We start from the raw sequence: 22,144 nt of genomic DNA, 5'->3' as shown, positions 1-22,144 counted from the left end.
TTTTTTAACTTTCCGATATAATAATAAATATCTTTCTTCTTTCATCTAGTCACCTTAGAAGGGGATGGTGAGAGGCGGCTTCATCCAATGATGGTATGTCTTTCTTTGGAGATGTGTTTTAATAACCACCTAGGCTTTGATGTCTACGTTTCCATGTTTGTTGCCATTCCTTGATGCTAGAGGTGATTTCCCTCATAACCTTTATCCTCATAACTTTACTCCCCAGAGGCAAAGGACACGCTTTGTGTCTAACTGCATTATGAAATACCTGGGTTTGTCTGACCCATCCCTCCATAGGCTGCACCACCCAGGACACTATGAAAATGAAGTTGCCACGGACTGGAGGTCAGTAGTACTCTGCTGGGTTCAGAAGAGCTTACACCAACATGGAACCCCAAAGGCCAATCTGTAGAGGGTCATCTCTGAATCTGCTTGAAGTAAGTTTTCAGCCACATTATTACTTATTTTAGTGTTGGTTTTGAGATGCTACTTCATTTGGTTTCCAAAAATTTGATGCGCGGCGTGGAGGGATAGACAAAATAGGTGAAGGGGATTAAAAGGTACAATCTTCTAGTTATAAAATAATAAAGACTCGGAGATGTAGTGTGTAGCATAGAGATAAAGCCAATAATATGTAAAACTTTGGGACAGATGGTAACTAGACTCATTATGGTGGTCATTACATAATGTATATGAATATCAAATCACTATGTTGTACATCTGAAACTAAAATAAGGTGGTCTGTCAATGATTCTTCAATTAAAAAAAAAAAACAAAACAAAACTGATGCTCCGTATAGAAGCAGGAGATGTCTAAATGCAGGACTTCACAGAATGATGGTGATCATTAGTAGGCTCTCCCTTTTTCCTTTGTTGATATTTTGACTCAGTGCCTTGGGAGAAATACTTCCCAGGACTTAACTCCATTTTATTTTGTAGCACTATAGCCAATAAGAAAAAGTTTTGAAGGGGAATGGAAATGAAATTTAAGAATCGATTAATAAAATACATACATTTTAGGTTTTACGTGGCTCACTGCTCATCTTTGTACTATCATCAATCTGATTCTCATAGATGACCCCAAATATTATTCATTCAACAAACATCTATGAAATCAGGCACTTTGCAGATAAAGAGGGAGAGATTTTTTTTAAGTTCACAATAACACAGTTTTACTAAATGTTTGTTCCATCATCAATATTCAACTTCAAAGATGCACAGAATTTGCGGAGAATCATACAAACTATGGTTAAGAGGGAGAGATTTCAATCAGAACGTCAGTTCCATGAGCACAGGATTTTTGTCTATTTCATTCATGGTCCTCCCTAACTGTCAGAACAGTGCCTGACACAGAGAAGTCATTTAATAAATATTTGTTGATGAATGAATATTAGCGTTTTTTTTTTTTAAAGAAACTCATTTTGGAGTAAGAGTTATACTAAGCACATTTGACCCGGAACCGTAAATAGCGAGCAGCAGAAGGCCCAGCATTCAGAAAAATACTCTGAGGAAGACTTGAATCATCCAGGTGTCAGAGAAGGCACACTCCTGTATGTTCAGGAGGGCAACTATTTCACGTCCCAGACTGGTTTTGCCTCAGAGGTTAATTTCATCGCTATTTTACTCTTTCGGAAGGTAAAAAGACTTTGAACTATAAAAACAATGAATTCATTTTATTCGTTAGTTTTTTCTGTGTGCATTTAGTTCTTGTCTCTAAGGAATTCCAAGAGAATCTTCAGATGGTTATATTAAACCTGGCAACTCAGCACAGAGGTTGTGAGCAGAGGCAGCCCTTAGGGCGGGCAGTGTGGGCTTCTGCCCAGAGCTCCGTAGGCAATGCCAAGCGGACTCTCGCTTCAGTCTCTGTGTCTGGATTTTGTATTTGCTGTTCCTCTATTTCTGTATCCTTTTAGATCCAGTGGTAAAGACAGGGGGTGGGTGGAGGACTTGGCTGGCACCCTCTCTGTTAGCCACTTTCTTACCTGTCTACCTTGCTCAGGACATCTTTTTTTCCTCTTTGCTCTTCCAGCAGCGTAGTCAATGTGGGAGCAAATGCAGACTTGGCCAAGGGCATTCCCCAGGTAGGAGGGTACTATCGCCTCCCATTTGTAGTCTCAGGAGCTAAGACTTGAGAGTGACTTTTCCTGGTTACACTGTGTTTGCAGCCGCAAGACCTGAAGTTCTGTCTGAGGCTTGAGCAATTATACTGCTCTATAAAAAGCACACAACACAGCCTAATACTTTTATGTTGCAGTTGAAGTGTTATGGGGTTTCATTTTATAAGAACCTAAGTCCAACACATAAATCTCTCTCAGGTCAGCGAGCCTTTGTATTTTGTTTTTGTTTTTGGTTTTGGTTTTTTTCCTTTTCTCTCTTGTAACTCACTCTGAGTTCATCCAAGGCAAATATTTCTAAACCGGTCAGTTGGTTGGAAAAGACACTATGGTGTAGTGGGAAAACATAAGACTGTGAATCAGAATCTCAGTTCTAGATTGGACTCTGTAGCTAACCAGCTGAGTCTAGACTCTGTGCCTCATTTTCTTGGTTTATAAACTAAAGGAATTGTGTGAGATGAATGGTAGCAGCATGTTCAGCTCTGATGTTCTGTTTGAGCTCCAGACCCTTAATCCCTCCTTTCTAGCTTCTTGAATAATGGAATATAAAGTGTGGGAAAGAACGCTGCCATCGGTTAAGTTAATGTTAATGTTAAGTCTGAGCTAAACTGAATCTAAACAACCTACTTAGTGTATAGAGGAAGAAGAACCTAGGTGAGAACAGAAAAGTCAAGTTACTTACCTAGGTCACACAACTAATTAATAACCCAAACCTGACATTTTTATCAATCAAGAATTTTTTTGTCAAAAAATTTAATCTTTTTTTGGTGGTGGGGGTTGGGGTGATAATGTGTGGAGAAGAGACAGAAGTTTTCACAAAAAGGTGGAACTCCTGTTTCTGCTAAGATGGCTTCACCTTTTAGGACGCTTCTTGTATATCTCATGCCAAAATATTGGTGACTGTTGTGCAGAGGTTTTGTTGGCTGCTTAAGGGTTAAACACAAAGAACCCTACTCTTTAAGAAACTAATACACTAAGGGGTGCCTGGGCAGCTCAGCTGGTTAAGTGCCTGACTCTTGATTTCCCCTCAGGTCAGAATCCCAGGGTTGTGAGATTGAGGCCCAGGTCAGGCTCTGCGCTGAACACGGATGGAGTCTGCTTGGGATTCTCTCTCTCTCTCTCTCTCTCTCTCTCTCTCTCTCTCTCTCCCCCTCTGCCCTTCTCCTCCACCCCCCCCCAATAAAAGTAAAAATAAAAGAAACTAACACCTTAAAATGTTTTTCCTTTTGGGGCACCTGGGTGGCTCAGTTAGTTAAGCATCAAACTTTGGCTCAGGTCATGATCTCACCGCTCCTGAGTTCAAGCCCCGTGTCGGGATCTGTGCTGATAGCTCAGAGCTTGGAGCCTGCTTGGAATTCTGTCTCCTTCTCTCTCTGCTCCTCCCTGTTCATGCTCTGTCTCTCTGTCTCCCTCTCAGATATAAATAAATATTAAAAAAAAAAAAAGGAAGAAGAAGAAGAATGAGGAAGCCTAAGATTCTCTAGGCTCATGCCGATGCTACCTCTCTAAAGTGCAAGGTGCCTTAAAACAAAGGAACCAGGGGCATCAGGTGGCTCAGTTGGCTAAGCGTCCGACTTTGGCTTATTAGTTTGAGCCCTGTGTGGGGCTCTGTGCTCACGGCTCAGAGCCTGGAGCCCCTTTGGATTCTGTATGCTCCTCTTTCTGCCCCTCCCCGACTTGTGCTGTCTCTCCCTCTCTCTCTCAAAAATAAACATTAAACATAATTTTTTTAAACATTTTTCCTTCTGACTTGACTTTTAAAATCATGTTCATCGTTCAAATAGTAAAAGAGCTCAGAAAAATCTGTTCAGAGGAGCAAGAACCGGAAGTTTCAGTTCAGCCTCTGCATGAGTTTTAGAAAATCTGATGGATGAGTAGCGTGAACTAGTATAAAAATGACAACTCTGTGCCACATAGTTTTCCTGCTCTGGAGTGAGTGTTGTCTAAATATGAACTCATCTTGCTCTGGGAGGCTGGCTTTTCCTGACTTCTCTCTTTGATCAGCATCACTATTCTCCAAATTACTCACAGTTTCAAACCTTAGTCATCCCTGACCCCTCCCCTTTCTTTGATAATGTTGAAATAGTCACTAAACTCCATGGATTCCTTTTTTTGCAAAATGTCTTACATCGGTTTTTCTTCTTCATTCCTATTATTTTTCACATGTGTCACCTAAAGTCATATTTTGTGAGCAGTTAAGCACATAGCTTTGGAGTCCGGCAGAACTGGGTTTGAGTCCTAAGCTCTGCCACTTCCTGCCTGTGTGTCATTATTTAACCTCCCTGACCCTTAGTTACCTTCCTTGTAAAATGGGGTACACAGCTGTATGGGCCTCAAGGGGTTGTTGTGAGAATTAGCTGAGAGAATGTATGTAAAACATTCAGTAGAATGCCTAGCACATAATCAGTGTTGAACACATAATAATAATGATCACTGCTCAGTACTCCTAATTCATTCTACTTTCTGCCCTCAGGTTAATCCTCTTAAAGTCCAGCTCTGACTGGACTTTACTCCCGAAGAGATGCCTAATCACAGGGTGATGAAAAGCTGTCCTTTGCAGTTGGACTGCCTGGGTCATCATTTACTAGCTCTGTGATCTTGAGAAGTTTCTCACCTTCTCTCTGCCTCGGTTCTCTTATGTACGATGGGGATAATCATATCTACCTCAAAGGGTGATTATGAGGTTTATAGTATTTAATATTAACAGTTCATATTTCAAAGTACCTGGTACATAATCTGTTAATATTAATTTTTGATAAATAAAAACCTATGTTGGTTTATTTGCTCTTTCATAAGCATGTTCTATAGTCATTTCTCTGGTGTTACCATTCCTTCTATCCAGAATGCAGCATGGTTAAATGGAAAGAGTACTTGCAGCGCAGGGAAAGGAGATTTCACTTACAGGCCAGATTTGACTTAGTAGTTGTAGTTACCTGGATTACTTGCAAAGTATTCCGAGGCTTTGTCTGATCTCAGTGTGTGATTGGCCAGTTGTGTCCCCCACGGGCCCTGAAGGGAGAAGTGGAGATAACATCCTTACATTTTGCACAATAAAGAAGTCATAGTCGTTTATAAGAATCTCAATGCTTTCACAAGAAAAAATATACGGTTTAGGGTGAAAAATAAATTTTCTTAACACTGATGGCTAAAGGAAAGAATTCTCCATGGCTCTTCATAAACAGTGTATTTCTAACTGCTTTATATATTGGAATTCATTTAGTCTTCACAGCATTCTCTGGGGGAGGTACTATTATGTTTTCAACCTCTTTTTACAGATGAGGAAGCAAAGGTACAAGGAAGTCAAGTAACTTGCATGAGATCATGCAACTCATAAATGGTAGGTCTATGATTTGAAACCTGGGAAGTCTAGCTCTGAAATCTACACCTTTGGCTGTCATACTAAACATTATTCTTGTTTGGGGGGTTGCTTTTTAAGTAAATCTAAATTAACTTTAAAAAGAAGGTAACTTATGCAGTACTTTCAGAGAATTAATTCTAGAAAGACCCAAATCTTGGTTCAAATGTGTATCTCTCTGATGGTTTGGTTTGATACAACAACAAAATTGAGAATATCTTGAGCAATGGATTCAAGCCACTCCCTAAGAGGGCACAGAGGTTTATCTGCATCTAACGATGGTGAGTGGCTGAGGGGCTCTGAGCACCCCCCCCATTTTAATCAGGGTAGCTTTATTTATTAAAAAATTGGGGTTCTGAATATGATTTGCTTTGAAGAAAGCAGTCTTTGCCTTTAAGAAAGTGAAAAATCACTAATCTAGAGAAACAAATGGATAACATATTTGGGGGCAACTCTTATTAAATATTTCTGGTCAGTAAGCTGCCAGTGTGAGTTTGGCAACAACGTGTGCAAAATTATAGTTTTGGAAAGAAACTGGAGTGCAAATAATGTTATGGTCAGATACATTTTTTTTTCTGATACATATTTATTGATGGTCTGTGGCACAAAGGGCAATGATAATATTCTCTAACAAAATCTGGAGTACCCAGCTTGGACTCACATAACGGTCACTGGGATGTTCCTGTACTCACTGGGTCATTCCTTGAATTCTAGTGATTTATATGTTGAAACGAAGTATTAGGTCTCCATGTAAACACCCAGTTTCTTTATCTTTATTGTTACTGAGGAGCACATGTTTAAGCTCTTATTCTTGCATAATAGAAGTATTATATTTGGCTTCAATGGATTTTATCTTATTTCCACTGTTCAATTTTTTGAAAAATCCTGCTTTTTAATACTAAGGTGTGCCCAGGTTATCCTGATATTGGAACAGTTTCCTGTAATCTACTTTTCATCAAATTAAAGCACATGTCAACCTTGATTTGGAGTAGAGGAGAGAACTGAAAAGGAGGAGATAAGCAACAAACGGAAGAGTGCTCCTTGGATTTACTCCTAAGAATCCAGGGAAGGCTCTAAACATACCCTGCTCCTCTCCAGGACCAACTTGTCAGAAGGCAAGTCATTGGGTTACCCTGGGTCCTGGATTAGGCCTTTAGGCGTATACCTCAAAAACGTCATGTCTTCAAATAAGGTACTATTCTATTAGCAACCAGTATCCTAGGAAGCAGGATTGTGGTGCTAGTTATTTAAAACATTAAGTAGCTTGTCTGGTCTTGGGACATATTTGTATTATTATCCTGTAGTGGATTTTCATTCCTAATTATGGTTGGCTTTAGGTGGGTGATACTTACAATCACTTTAGTTTGAGAAGCACCCGTCAACTGGGAGTAGGTCATGTGGGTTTGGGAGAATGCCGATAGCAGCGGAAAGCCAGACTGGTCTTGACGTTCTATGTAGAAAATGTACCAAAATAGGAATCCACATAGGGAATAACTGAGAGTTGATTTTACAAGCAAAACCCATTACTCTTGTTGATTTGTGGCTTTGTTCAGCCGTAACTCCACTATCCATGCCATACCTTGGCAATATCTTTATCTAAGAGTGGAATTAAGATTCTGATAGAGCACCAGGAGGGAAATCCTCAGTGCTCACCACCAGCACTGCCAACAAAGCCCTGGATAGCTGCAGACTTAATTTAAAAGAAGACTTTACTTCCTGCTGAAACAAATTTAACACTTGAAAATTTGTAGAATATAAATGCCTGCTTTTGTTTTTTCATTTAAAGTTACCTTTCAAAGGCATTCTTGAAACAGAATCTTATAGGAGCTCCTGTGGAAGGCAAAATCGTGATCTGAAACAAGGTTGTGTTGAGTGAACATTCAAACAAAGCACCTTCCAGTGGGGTTTTATAAATGCATTTGGGTTGGGTTTCTTGCAACAACTTTCATTTAGAAGGGAAGAGTTTTGGAGAAGTTGAACAAGTAGTCATATGGAAAATTATGTTCGTTCTTTCTGTAGTGGTTTTGGGTGTATGTTGATGATTCATATCCATGACTTAGCTAAGGAAGTAGAACCTTCAGTTTTTCTGAGCAACACTGCCTCCTTGTGTAAGATAATTACTGTCTAGTCCATTAATTGATATTTTTTTTTTTTTGGAAGGCATTTTCATTTGAATTAAGTGGCTTAAACAATCCAAACCAGATAGGGTGCCTCATTGAAGAAAGTCTCTTTGTGCCCGTGTTTGACAGTTTCCATTTATAAAACCAACCATCCTTTTCTCTTTTTTTCAGGTACAGTTTGCCCAATTTGACATTACCTATATTTTTTGCTTTTACTCCTAATCCCTTTTATTATGCCTCTAGAGTGATAGAAAGGAATAGAGAAAGTGGATGAAATGCAAAGCAATATTTTTTCTACTTATTACATCATCTTTGGAAATTTTTGTGGGAAGACAGAAACCCTTGGATAGATGAAAAATATTTGCTAATCAGAAGCTTCATATTATACAGGTGTTCTAACTTTGTCAAAAGCAGTTGATCCAGAGTAGTAAAGCCTAATGAATTTAAGTCACATATTTTCTCACCTTTTTTCTATTTATTCTTGGTTCAGGAGCTGGTGCTATTTGACTTCATGCAATTCATTCAACAAATATCTATGCATATCTGTTAGATACCAGGCACTCTTTTAAGTTCTGGGGATACTGCAGGGAACAAAACAGAGAACTACCCTTCGTCTCATATAGCTTATCTCCTAGTGAGGGGACAGATAAAAAAGATACTAACGTAAACTATTATTTTTTTAAATATTTATTTATTTTTGAAGGAGATAGAGACAGAGCACAAGTGGGGAAGGGGCAGAGAGACACAGATTCTGAAGTAGGCTCCAGGCTCTAAGCTGTCAGCACAGAGCCAGATGCGGGGCTTGAACTCATGAGCCGTGAGATCATGACCTGAGCCCAAGTCAGACACTTAACCAACTGAGTCACCCAGGTGCCCCAAATATATATATTTTTAGATGGTGATTAGTGCTAAGGAGAAAAAATAAAACAGAGAAAAGGGGTCAGGAATGTCCAGAGTGAGAGTAATATTACAGTGTTAAATAGGGGAGATGTTAGGTACTGAGCAGGTGACATTTGAGTGAAGTTGTGGAAAAGCAGAGCAAATTACAAGGATATTTTGGATAAGAATGTTCCCTGCACAGGTAACAGCAAGTGCAAAGGTCCTGAGCAGAGTGTGTGTGTGCCTGGCTTATGTAAGGCCAACACGGCTGGAACAGAGTGAACAAGGCACAGGGTCATAGGAGATGAGGCCAGACAGGATCTTACAGACTATGTAAGGATTTGGGGTTTTAGGCTGTTGTAGGATTTTAAGCAGAGGAATGAGGTCTTCTGACTTCTTTTTTATTATTTTTTTATTAAAAAAATTTTTTTATGTTTATTTCTGAGACAGAGAGAGACAGAGCATGAGTGGGGGAGGGGCAGAGAGAGAGGGAGACACAGAATCAGAAGCAGGCTCCAGACTCTGGGCTGTCAGCACACAGCCAGATGCGAGCCTCAAACTCACAAAGCGTGAGATCATGACCTGAGCCAAGGTCGGTCGCTCAACCAACTGAGCCACCCAGGCGCCCTGATTGACTTCTTTTTTAAAAGGATAGAAAGAAAGTAGATAAGGGTGAAAATAGAGTGGATGGCTAGATGGCTGGAATTTAAAAAATTTTTTAATGTTTATTTTTAAGGGGTAGGAGAGGGACAGAGAGAGGGGGAGACACAGAATCCAAAGCAGGCTCTAGCTTCTGAGCGGTCAGCACAGAGCCTGACGCAGGGCTTGAATCCACAAGCCACGAGATCATGACCTGAGCTAAAGTCGGTTGCTTAACCAACTGAGCCACCAGGAACCCCAGAGATCTTGATTTTATAATCATCCCATCTATACTGGAATATGCACACCCTCATGAACCAAGAATTTGTTAGTAATGTACTTGTCATGATCAAGGTTTGTCATTAATAATGAGTTACCATATAATATAAAAGTTGAACACTAACCAGGGAATAATTTTTAAAAATACTCAACAGTTGGCTCAGCAGTAATCACCGAGATTGTTAAATGAATGATTAGACTTATGGATAGAAATGTAAATATGATTCTAATTAACATTCTGTGTTTGTAGAAACTTTCCCCATTTTCCAAAATTTAGGACATTTAGGAGTAGTCCCTCCTTGACTGTGTTAATCTAGCCTAAAAATTCCAACTAGGAAGTTCTTTTGATAAGAAATGGAATACAAACATGCTTTCTTTTCTTTTATGTATGGAAACTCAGCCTTCACACCTGTTCTACTTTCCAGCAAAGTCTTTATTTGCATTGCCATTGTTTGTGTCTTCCTAGAATTATTTGAAATGCACTGCATTGTCACTGTAGTCAATCAGTTTATTTTTTTGTAATTAATTATTGGAAAACTTTAACACTGCTATGAAAAGTTTGTCCCTGAAAGCAAACAGTATGTGTGTGCTAGCATACTTCCAGAAAGGGCTTAGCACATTTTTAGATATACAGAGATCTTTCCACAACCCTTTCACACAGGAATCATTGATTCTGGGTATTAAAGTGTATAATAATAATGATGATGTTCAGCTAACACTGATGTGGGGACGCTCAAAGATTCACCCTGTGCTCCCAATGAGACTTTATTGGTGATCTCAGGTCAGAAAAGACTTCAAAAATCCCATGGCTTAATACTCACAAAAATTTCTCATTATCTGTTCATTCGGCATATACTTATTCAACACCTATTACATGCAAGCTGCTGTGGAGAGAGTACAGATATTCAAGAATCAAAAGAAATAGCCTAATAAATGTATGAATTATCTTTAATCTATACTTTTTTTTTAGATTTAACCAAATTTTATTTATTTATTTATTTATTTATTTTTTAATATATGAAATTTATTGCCAAATTGGTTTCCATACAACACCCAGTGCTCATCCCAAAAGATGCCCTCTTCAATACCCATCACCTACCCTCCTCTCCCTCCCACCCCCCATCAACCCTCAGTTTGTTCTCAGTTTTTAAGATTCTCTTATGCTTTGGCTCACTCCCACTCTAAACTCTTTTGCACCAGCAATCTATACTTTTCTACTAATAATAACTTTACCACTGACCTTAGGCTTTACTGTTCATAAGCTAAAAATGAATCCTTGTCACATAAAATATTACAAATATAGAATATTACCTTTTCTGTATTGACTCTGGATTTGAGAATTGCTGTCTTCTCTCTTCCTCAGACTTAGAATAGACAAGGATCTAATATCCCTATCCTTCACTTCCCATCCATGCCCAAAGTTCTTAAACATATATTTCATCTTATCTAATCACAGTCGCTGATTTCCTCTGATTAGCCAAGCTTATTTGTTTGACACAAACCTTGTATTCAAACCTCTGAGGAATTTCTCTGTCAGTTCTAGGAGGGATTACCACCTGTGTCCCCTTAATTATGTTTCCTTGGATACCAAAAAAAAAATTCAAGCTTTTTGCCTAAACTGTGTTTAGGGCCAGTTTTAGCCGAAGTGTAGAATTTTCCTAGGTGCTCATAGCCTTGCTCAAGGCCCCTCTCCCTTGCAGGCTCTTTGAGCCCCCATGATGTCCCTCCACAGTTTGTGCTCCCCCCTTTGGATCACTTGATAGGTCCTCTTCCTCCCCCAAGCAATCTGAACCTCTCCTAGCTGCTGTTCTCCTTCAATTCTCCATCTAGAATCTTTTAGGATAGATTATTGAACAAATAAACCCTTGTGGATCTCCTCAAACCTCAGCGAATCACCGCATTCCACTTTGGGGGTAGTTGCTCTGTAGATTTATAATCATAGCTTATTTTTAAAACTAGAAAGAGGGGCACCTGGGTGGCTTAGTTACGCATCCACCTTCGGCTCAGGTCATGATCTCGTGGTTTGTGAGTTTTAGCCCTGCATTGGGCTTTCTGCTTTTAGCACAGAGCCTGTTCAGATCTTCTGTCTCCCTATCTTTCTGCTCCTCCCCTGCCTGCACTCTCTCTCTCTCTCAAACATAAAATAAACATAAATAAAATAAAATAATAACATAACATAACATAACATAACATAACATAACATAACATAACATAACATAACATAAAATGCCTGGTCTCATCTGCAGCCCATTTCCCTATTGGGTGTTTGACTTTCTTATTTAAAAAAATATAATCACTAAAAAAATAAATAAATAAAACTAGAAAGAACTTTACAGCTTTTCCATTTTTGTTTGTTTGTTTGTTTTTAATTAGCACGACCTTTTCTTAAAAGAAGCCTTACTTGGAAATCTAGTGTATAAAAACAAGTAAGCATAGAGCCGTGCCAGACAGAATGGCAATCAGTCCCTGGCCTCCCCCAGCCTCTCCCCCTCCACATCCCAGAGCAGCCCAGAGACCATTGAAACACTCTGCCACAAAGACCTCTGAAAATGGCCTGGTATGCTAGATGGGGCTTGCCCAAGAGCTTCATTTTGTACTTCTTCCAGCCTCTTGGAGGTCTGATCTCTGTTCTAATGAAACTGAGGCTGTTACTTACCTGCCCCCAACTTACTTGGAGAGCGAGGGGCCAGCCCCCTGGTGGTCACAGGCTTAACACCCTTCGTGAGCGTCATGAGGCTAGGTTTGATGGAGAAGGGTCCCTGAAACTATTCCAGGAGCCTGCACCTCAGTGCTAAGTTTTCACTCATTAGAACATTGCACTCTTAAAAATATTAAGCAAAAACAGAGACTTGTGAAAATGTCCTCCTTTCCAGTGACTTTGGTGGGAAAGCGCTTTCCTGTGAGTTTACAAAGACACCAAACATTTCACATTCTCACCTCAGCTTTTGACCAGCAAAATCCAGCTGCATTTCCTTTCAGATCAATTATCTTTGTCCTCGGAGGAATCTAAGCTTATTTTCATTACTTTAATGGAAGTGGAGGGAGGATTGGCACAAAGCTGATAGTGGTGATGGGCTTTTGGAAAGGTCCACATTAGAGAAGAACATATTGTTTTATTTGCGTGGCCCACATGACAATTTAGGACAGATAGAAGACAATCAGGAAGGCTTGATTGTAGGCAATTTCCTTCAGCTTAGGTTCTGATTTAAAAATAAGGGGCACCTGGGTGGCTCAGTTGGTTAAGCATCCGACTCCAGATTTCTGCTTAGGCCATGATCTCAGGGTTTGTGAGTTTGAGCCCTGCATCCGGCTTTGCACTGACAGCAAGGAGCCTGCTTGGGATTTTCTCTCTCTCCTTCTCTCTGCCCCTCCCCATCTTGTACACATGCACACTCTCTCTCAAAGTAAATAAATAAACTTAAAAAAGAAATAAAATGAAATCTTAAGTTTAATGGTGAGGGAAGAGGAAGGGAAGAAGGGGAGGGCTCTTTTGTTTTTTCTTGCTTGTAATTAGATTTTGTCATCCCATTAGACCACACCCTTCTGGCAAGGCAATGGGGTAGTGGAGAAAGCACGTGAACTTTCAAGTCCTTTTTTCATTTCTTTTTTTGTCATTAATTTATGCTTTCTCTTCCTTCCTTTTCTTTTTCTTAACAATTTGTTTTTAGGCTCCTAAAACGTGCTTGGTGTTGTTAGCTGCCGGGGGCATAACACTAAATCATACTTTATAGTGCTTATAGCCTGGGGAAGATTCGAATTCCATCTTTACCATTTACTCCTGAGCATTCTTGGGAAAATCACTTAATCTCTTTGAGCTTCAGTCTCATCTTTTGTAAAATGGGAGTAACTTCTCACAGAGTAGCAACAATTAAAAGGGAATTAAATGAGAATATATATACAAATTACCTCCACAGAGTGCCTGGTACATAGTAGGAGCCTATTATAGATTCCCATCTTTGTAATCACTATAACCTGATATTTAGGTTCATCTTGCAACATTCCATGAGAAATTCTCTGAGGGTTTTGGTATTTGGCTCTTAGTTTCATTCTGCCTCATAGAGACTCAGGAACATTGCCCTCCAGTAATTCATAGACCAACAATTGCTTTATCCCAGAGATCCCAAGTTATCAAAACCCCTTTCAGACTCCAGCTTCTGTCCTTTAACCTCTAAGTTTACTCTCCCATTAAATGGGTTTTTCTGTCCCTTTGACGTCTCTGGTCTCTGGATCTCATCTTATTTTCCCAAACTGTCAGCCATACCCCTCCACCCTCCACCCTATCCCTTTTCTTCACACCATCTTCATTTCCTTTCATGTTCCTCCTGCATACCACAGCCAAATATTCACTGCCACAATCTCACCAAGACAATACTCTTTGTCCATTGCATTGGCCGTGGCAACCTATAACTCTGAATCATCCTACTTATTTTTTTTTCTCATGCCTTTGGTTTACGTGTAACTGCTGGAGAAATGCTACTCAACTGTGTTGATGCTCATCTCCTTCAGTTTATATTTGCTGTCCTATTGTCCCCTCTGTACTGCCCAGGGTGTCTTTTACAAATCTTTAATAGGTTTGATTTTCCTTTTCTCATATAGCAACTGCTCTAGCACAGAACCTTTACCTGTCTCCTTAGACCCTCATCTCAGTGTGGTCCTCTGGAAATCACCACTCCCGACCACCATTCAGAAGGCACGTCCTTTCCTGCCGTCCAGCTGTCCCAGAAGAAGATGTATTCTACTCTTTTCCAAGACTCAGTCTGTGCTCTTGATCCTTTCCCCTCCCAACTTCTCTTGAATCTGTGAACCATTCATTCTTCTCTCCTCTGTCTTTCCCTCTTCACTGGCTCTTCCTCATTAACCTCCACACATATTCAAGTCAGCTGGTCTTAGGGAAGCTTTTCCTGCCCCACTCTCTCCTGTGGGCACCACCCTGTTTCTCTCTTCTACTTTACTGCCAAATTTCTCCATAGTGTTGTTTGTCCTCAGTACTTTTACTTCCTCATTTATCATTCAAATGGTCACTCAAATGGGGTCTTCCCCTCCACCACCGTACTCTTTCAGGGACACCAGGGACCTCCTAAATAACAAAGCCAATGGTTTCTTTAAGTTCTTATACTTCTTGGTTTCCCTTTGGTTTTTGACACTGTTGACTTCTCCCTTCTTGAAATTTTCTCCTCCTTGGTCAAGCTGATAATAGTTTCTCTTGGCTTTCCTCCAAAATCTCTGAGGATTCTGTCTCAGTTTCCACTAATGGCTCTCCTCTTCTGCCCATTCTTTAACAGTTGGTGATGTTCCCCAAATTCCCATGCTGAGCCCTTTTCTCTTCATTCTATTTTCTCTTTTGATGACCTCACCCACACCCATGACTTCAACTCTGACATAAAGGTTGATGATTTTCAAGTCTGTAACTTCATTTCCCAGCCCCTCTCTTGAACCCTAGTCCCTCTGGTCATCACTGACTGGATAGGTTACAGGCCTTTCAAATTCAGTGAGGGGCATCTGCCCCTCCATAATCTGACCACCCAATCCTTACCACTTATCATTTGTCTGGGCTTTCAGTAATTTCCATGGTGAAAGAAACTAAAACCTTTGTGGAGTTCTGTTTCTTGCCCTCTTTCCTCTATTACAAGCATCTGGTGATGAGCAAAAGTTACTGGTTAATTTTATAAGCAGTTCCCTGCCTCAGGCCTTTTCAGAAAACCTCAGATGTCACCCACAGAGCTGAAATTATCACGGTGAAAAAGGTCTTACTTTCCAGACTCACTCTGAGTTAGAGATGAAACAAAGAAATAGCCCCAAGCAGGGAGAAATCTGGCACCTGGTCAAAATTTGCCTCCTCTGGTCACACCTAGCAGGAAAGAAAATATTCAGTGTTCTTTCAGTAAGTTTATAATATCCTTACCAATTTTGCATTTAAAGTCTTAATCTTTTTACTAAAGATGTCTAATCGCCTTTGTTTTTAGTGGTTTTTTTTTTTTTTTTTTTGATTTTGTTTTGGATTGAAAAAACAAAACAAAACAAAAAAACAACCTGGCTTCTTGGTCAGCAGGGGGAGCACTACTACTTTGCTCTGGCAAGATTTTTACCAAGGCAACAACTATCTTTAATATAGACCACATCCTAGCAACGAGAAGGAAAAAAACAATGATACAATCAATACATTTGCTCCCTCGTGGTTGCAATTGTTAAAAATAGCTTTTTTTTTTTCGCCTTTGTAATTCAATAGTGTTTGCTTAAGAAGATGTCATCTGCTGTCTTTTCATCCTCTCTGTCTTGCCTTTCGGTCACATTCCAATTAGAGAGAGAGAGGTGTTTATTTAGTCCAGGAGATAGGCTTTTAAATAGGTCACGGAGGCTAGTGTTACAGCACCTGGTCAGCATTTAGGCAGTGTCTATGTGACACAGAAACAGACACTGATTTGCTCAAACTGGCCAATACAGTGAAAGAAATCAGTCAAAACCAGATTTTTGTCTAAAATGACCTTTTGTTTGAGTGAATGGATTCAAGGAGATCGCAATGGGGACGCGGTGTCCTTCCCACACTCAGCTGGAGTGAATCCTATCAAGCAAGGGTGCCAGTGCCGTGAAAAGGAACAGTCAGACCAACTTCTCATCTGGATTCCGCTCGTGATCACGGATGATATATTTCACCCAACTCTTTGTACTATGATTTCTTCTTTTATTAATCTCACAAACGTTTTATGAAGAGGAAATGATATAATAGATTTGAAAACATCTTGAAAGATCAAGAAATAGCTATGCAATAATTTACACTAAAGATCTCATTTGACATGTATAGTGCATGTGTACTCCACGTGTGTGTGAGTACATGCATGTGTATGTGTATATGTGTGTGTATATGTGTGTGTATATATATATTTATATCTCTATAATAAAAAATATGAAATCTCTCTTTCTGTATATGCAATCTATACACACAGAAAGTAAACAGGTGAAGACAATTTTTTTCTGAAAGTGTTACACTGTTTATAATAATTATTCATTCCACCCACTCACTAAGAACAATAATAGCTTATAGGCAGAAATAATAAAGAATCCAGGACTCTTGATAAGCATTTACTTTCTAAAATTCTTATCTGGTGAGAAGAAGTTTATATCTCCTATTTCCCATGCTCAATTTATAAGGAAAGAATTAATGATGATGCTTCAACTAAAGCTTATAATACACACCCATCCTTATCTAATAATACACCTGATTAAAACACTGTGTCAGTTCACTTTTCCCTTGTCTTATTTGTACCTTGAATAGAACCATGGCATCAAAATTTTTTGTAAGCATTTTGAGGGAAATAAGTGGAAAAAAATATACATGATTCTGAATAAAGAGAAATCTAGTTCAATATGATAAAAAAGCATATATTTTATTCACTTAGTTGCTAAAATGGCTGATTTTTTTCAGTAAATCTTTCTCTTTTCCCAAACGACAACAAATAATTCAATATGACATTAAGATTGTTATTTCTGAAGGTAGTGAATTTTAAAGAAACAAATAGAACAGCTTTTATTTTTACCAATATGTTCTTCTACCAAAGAATGCAATTTGAGCCATTTGATCTATGGCTGGTTAACTCAGAGGTTAACCTAACCTGCGAGGTTAGGTTTACTCATTACTATGGCCACAGACACATCTCTAATCTTAAGTATTCATTCATCCTACCAATTATTATTGCTGTCCAGATCTGAGACCAGACAATGAAACGTCATCTGAAGAAAGCAAAAAACCATCTCTATCAATAAGAGGCACCCAACTCTAACTGTTTTCAGTATCATCTTGGGACAGCTCTTCATAATTATATTTTATATTTACATAGTACTTAGGAAAGATCGTAGGTTGAAGAATGTTAGGTTTGTTAGTTGAACCCTATAGGAAAACTGATATCATACCAGACAAAAAGCTAAAGTGCAGTGGAAAATATCCAGGACTGGGAGGTAAACATGCAGTATTTGAATCCAACTCTTTCATTGATCACTTTTCAGCACTTAGACACGTCACTTAACATTTCCAGCCTTGATTTCTTTCTGGAATTGGGGAGAGAAATACCTACCTCCCAGTTTATTATATGAATTAAATAAGATAATGTATGCGTATGTAAACTACTTAGCATAGGGTTTGGCACAAAATAAGTAGTCAGTAACTAGTAGCTATCTTTATCCTTCTCGTCATTAGTATAAATCCTACTGAAGAGGTATTGTGAGAATTAAATGAATATGGAATATGCACCACGTTCTTTCTTGAGTTGAAAATATTTTGTATAGTATTAAACACTAAATTTATGGAAGGTATTACTCTCTTACTAGAAGGAAATGATGCTAAGAAAATTTAAATGATTTCTTTATTAATTTAAAAGTCACTTGGCATGTTATGGTGTATTATGCACAAAATACCGAGATAGGTATCAAAAAGTCTTATATAGGACTTTCTTTTCTGGGTAAAATGTAATAGGTCACAGAAGATCAACACTCCTCCTAGTACAACAACTAGGATAATGTATAACTGGCAAAAAATTGTACTTTAAACACATCGGGTTGCTATGGAATCACTGAGGATTACATAAACTAAAATTCCAGAGAGAGTAGAATGCTTTCCAAAGTGAGATGACACCATCTGATATTTTTTCCGAAGGGCCTTTGCTGATTCAGAGTGTTTGATGAGGATGTTGCTTAGGCAGAGAACCTCTGCTGGGGCAAAGAAAAATCAGTAAATGTCTTTGCAGTTATAAAGGGATGATATGACAAATAGGGATGGTGTGACAGATAAGGAGGAAGATTCAAACACGTGGCTGATTTCCCCCATAACGTATTTGTGGAATTCTGGCACTCTGCAGGAGGCTACAGAGCTAGGGTAAAAGCTTCTAAGAGACAGACTTCACTCTTGAAATGCTTAGGAAACAAAGACCCTTTGGGGTCTTTGAACCTTGTTTCAAAATGCTTCTAGTCTCTCAAGACATTCACCGGAGAACAGCTGAAGTTGTGGGGGACAGGTAGGCTGAAGAGCTGGTCTGGAACTTCTGAAGGACAGAGCAGGATCTCCTACAATCTGTCAGGGCTAACGAGATGAAGACTCTTAAGCTCAGAAATACAAGGCCAGGAGAGCTAGGCCCAAGGAACAGGGGCTGGTCACAGGTAGAGCAAGCTTAGTTAAACTGCAGCACGGGCCCAACACATCCCAATTTCTCGTGTAACTGAAGGAGCCAAGCCCTTACCCTCTCTGCCTAACAGAGAAAAGGGGGGACCTTCCCTCATGAAATATAACACTTGGACTCTCTGGGATATTTTTGTGTCTAATCCTTGGTATAGGATATAAAACTAATAGACGTGATGAGGCAATAAAATGTGGGTAATGATCAAGGGAAAAGACAGATAATAGAACCAGGCCCACTGATTATCTGGATATTGAAAATAGCAGTCAAGAACTGTAAAATAATTCAGAGCATAAAGGGGAAGACAACAAAGGAATCAACAATTCCAATACAGAACAACAAATTATTTATGATTTTGCTATGATTTGTGAGGGAGTGTCCTCCATCAAGAGAAATTATCCTGTTTCTCTCCCCCTTATGTAGGGTGGTGGTAAGAGAAAGGGAGGGATGGTCTTTGGCCTGCACAACAGGACCAGGATCTCAAGTCTTGGGTAGTGAATGAGAATAAATCCAGATTACCAAATGCAAAATTCCAAAGAGAAGCCCAGGAGTATAGCACAAAGTTCAGGAATCAAGACCTGAAGTGTGAAGGTGAGTACTGAAGCAGTACCCTGATCTAACATCCAGTAAAGCAGCACACAGGAGGCAGTCTGGAGGAGATAGATATAAGAGGTATTAAGGAAGCAGAATCAAGAGGAAGTGGTAATCCTTTGGATGAGTAGAGGAAGGAAAGAGAAGAATCTCTAGTGTCTCCAAAGTTGGGTTACTGGATGAGCAGTTCCCAAACAGGAAAAACAAAAGAGGGGCAGGTATGATGAGCAGAAAAGAGTCTTGAATATAGGAAATTTTAAGGACATATTGCCATTCCAATAGAGATATTTACTGCACTGTTTTACACAGTCACCTGCACATAAACACACACATAAGTGAGAACTTTGTCAGTAATATATATATGGGTGTCATCAAAGCAATAGTGGATAGGACTGCCTAGGGAGAATGTTTCAAGTGAAAAGAGATCCAGAGATGGAACCCTGAGAAATATTGACACTGAGGTGGAAAGGGAACTTGAAAGGAGGTAGGAAGAAAATAAAGCAGAGCAGTATCACAGGGACTTGGAGGAAATCATGGCTTATGAAGGGGGGCACAGTGAAATGTGCAAATAAAAATGTGTAAAGATAAGATTAAAACTTTAAGTAGAGTGCACTGGAAATTAGTAAGAGAAGATTCCTTGGACAAGTGGCCATGAGATTCAGCCCATTCCTAAAAGTTTGATTCTGAAGGAAAGGCAAGGCATAGGTCAATTCTGGAAGAGCGTGGGGTGATGTAGGGCCTAGGCAGGTTTGTTTCTTTTGTTTTCAAAGTGGGAGAGAGCTAAACATGCTTATATGCTGAGGAGAAAGATCTACTTGCGAGCACGTGGCTGACAGATAACGTGGGAGGAGATAAATAATGGCATCAGGTTCTAAAGGAGGTAGAAAGATATGGGATTATATTTAAAAATAGGTATAGCAGCACCTGGGTGGCTCAATAGGTCAAGCATCTGACTTCAGCTCAGGTTCTGATCTCACAGTTCGTGCGTTCAAGCCCTGCATTGGGCTCACTGCTGTCAGCACAGAGCCCACTTTGGATCCTCTCTCCTTCCTCTCTCTGCCCCTTCCCTCCTGGTTCCCTCTCTCTACCTCAAAATAAATAAATAAAAAAGAAATAGGTATATATGTGTATATATATTTGCATATCAGTAAGCCTATATACGATAAAAATCAACTCTCTCCACGTGGGATTTTTAATATGGTAACATAGAATATAACTAATATTTTAAGTGGAGGTACTATTAATAGCCACATAGCACAACCCAAACTTACATGGTGACTTAAACATTTTATTTTGAAAACTGATTTTTCCAAAATGCTTTACTTTGCCTTCTTAAACAAAATGTTCTGAACATAATTTGACCTTTTCTTGATGATTCATTTTGAACATCAGTCATTGCCCAATGCTATAATGCTGCCATGCCCTCAGGAACATTTGAGATCCTCAGGGCTGTTAGCCCAATACTAAGTGGTTTCAGACAGCTGTAAATTTAGAGATGTTCTGTCTTCCCACCCTGTCATTTGTCACTTCTCTGCTGTTGTCAGTGCGTCCTGACTCCCTGCTTCTCATGTGTTGCCCTCACTCTGCACACGTCTGCTGGCTGAGGGCCTGAGAACAGCTCCCACCCCCCAACCCCAAAGCACAGACACAGAGTTAGGACAACTTGTGTAGCTTCTCAGGTGCCTTCACGCGGACCCCTGGCCCCAAGGATCTGGGCCTTCCCGTCTCGGGGCCCCCACGCAGGCTTCGGGTGGGAGCTGAGGAAGCTGCAAGTCTGACTTCTTGGATATAGGGACACACCTGGCAAGCCCCGCAGCTTGGATCGGCCTCCCGTTGGTCACCAGGCACTCTTCTTCCTCCTGGAGGTGGAGAGATAGACCTGAGTCATCAGGAGGCTCTCATGAAACCCTCATCTGCATATGGTCCTGAGCGACTGGGCCCTGCTGTAGATGAGTCACGAAATGACTAGCGTTTTATTTCTGTTTTTGTTTTCCTGTCAACGGGGCCAAATTATTTGGTCCCTGGTAGAAGTGGCTAGATTTTTATAGCTTCTTTTCCAGCTCTCTAGGAACCCGTTAACCCCTGGCAGATTACCCTTGAGTCAGAAGCTTTGTCTAACCCTCCTATTCCTTTGGCGGAGCAGCCTACCTGCGCGCGCATGCGCACGGAGATAGAGGCAGGCGCTCATTGCTGCCGCTTCCCTTGCAATTGGGTCCGTACGTTGACATCCATATTAACTGCAGGGATGGTTTGACTCTCTTTTCTCTGGCTCCTTCCTTGTTCCTGAGGACTCCCATAGATAAGAAGGAGCTGGCAGTCAGGGTTTCAGAATTATGAAGGAAACCACAACGTCACTCTGAAATATGCCATTTTGGCAGAGGATTATTTCGAGCTAAAGGCACTTGAAAAACAACAAGTGCAGGAAGGATGCTTCTGACCTTCCCTTTTCTTCCTAAAAGCAGATGAACTCGCATGTGAAAGATGTTTTCCCGGGAACAGGAGGAAAGAAACATTCTTATCACCAGAATTGGGTAGTGGAAGCTGAGAGAATTCTGTACAGATTGTTGAAATGATTATTTCCTTCCTTTAACCTTCCCATAGTTTCTTAGTAACTCTTCCACAATTGTCTTTAATGATCAACCTAGTATAAAAGCATTTAGGTTTTGCCACTTTTTTGGGTCTTTGTTTCCTTGCCAGGACTCCCATGTCACATAAAACATACTAAATAAAATGTGTGTGATTTTCTCCTGTTAATGTGTTTTATGTCAGTTTAATTCTTAGACCCAGCTGAGGACTCTGGGAGGGTAGAGATAAAGTTTTCCCTGTCTTTCAATTACCTCTGGAATATGATTCCTTTGCCTCTGGAGGAAGTGGTCAGATTTTTCTGTTGTCATCTCCTTTAAAATATCTAGTAAAACTCTAGATGCAGAGGCTTGTATAGTTGCACATCAGGCACAAACATGTAAGTGGAATCACACTTACAGAGGCACCTATGATGCAATCAAGG

The 22,144-nt window shown here is 39.9% G+C and overlaps 1 protein-coding gene across 1 annotated transcript in view; it reads left to right on the top strand.

Annotated features, from left to right (window-relative positions):
- Window positions 1-323: 323 nt before the first annotated feature.
- LOC122480700 (uricase) overlaps window positions 324-22,144 on the top strand; it is an 80,238-nt gene continuing 58,417 nt past the window's right edge. The window contains exon 1 of the mRNA XM_043575440.1: window positions 324-437. Coding sequence (XP_043431375.1) covers window positions 387-437 — 51 coding nt within the window. The 5' untranslated portion in view covers window positions 324-386. The remainder of the gene's footprint in view (window positions 438-22,144) is intronic.

Source organism: Prionailurus bengalensis, chromosome C1 (genome assembly GCF_016509475.1).
Source record: "Prionailurus bengalensis isolate Pbe53 chromosome C1, Fcat_Pben_1.1_paternal_pri, whole genome shotgun sequence".
NCBI classification, from domain to species: Eukaryota; Metazoa; Chordata; class Mammalia; order Carnivora; family Felidae; genus Prionailurus; species Prionailurus bengalensis.
Note: the sequence above shows the minus strand (reverse complement) of the source record. Positions and strands in the feature narration are given on the sequence as shown.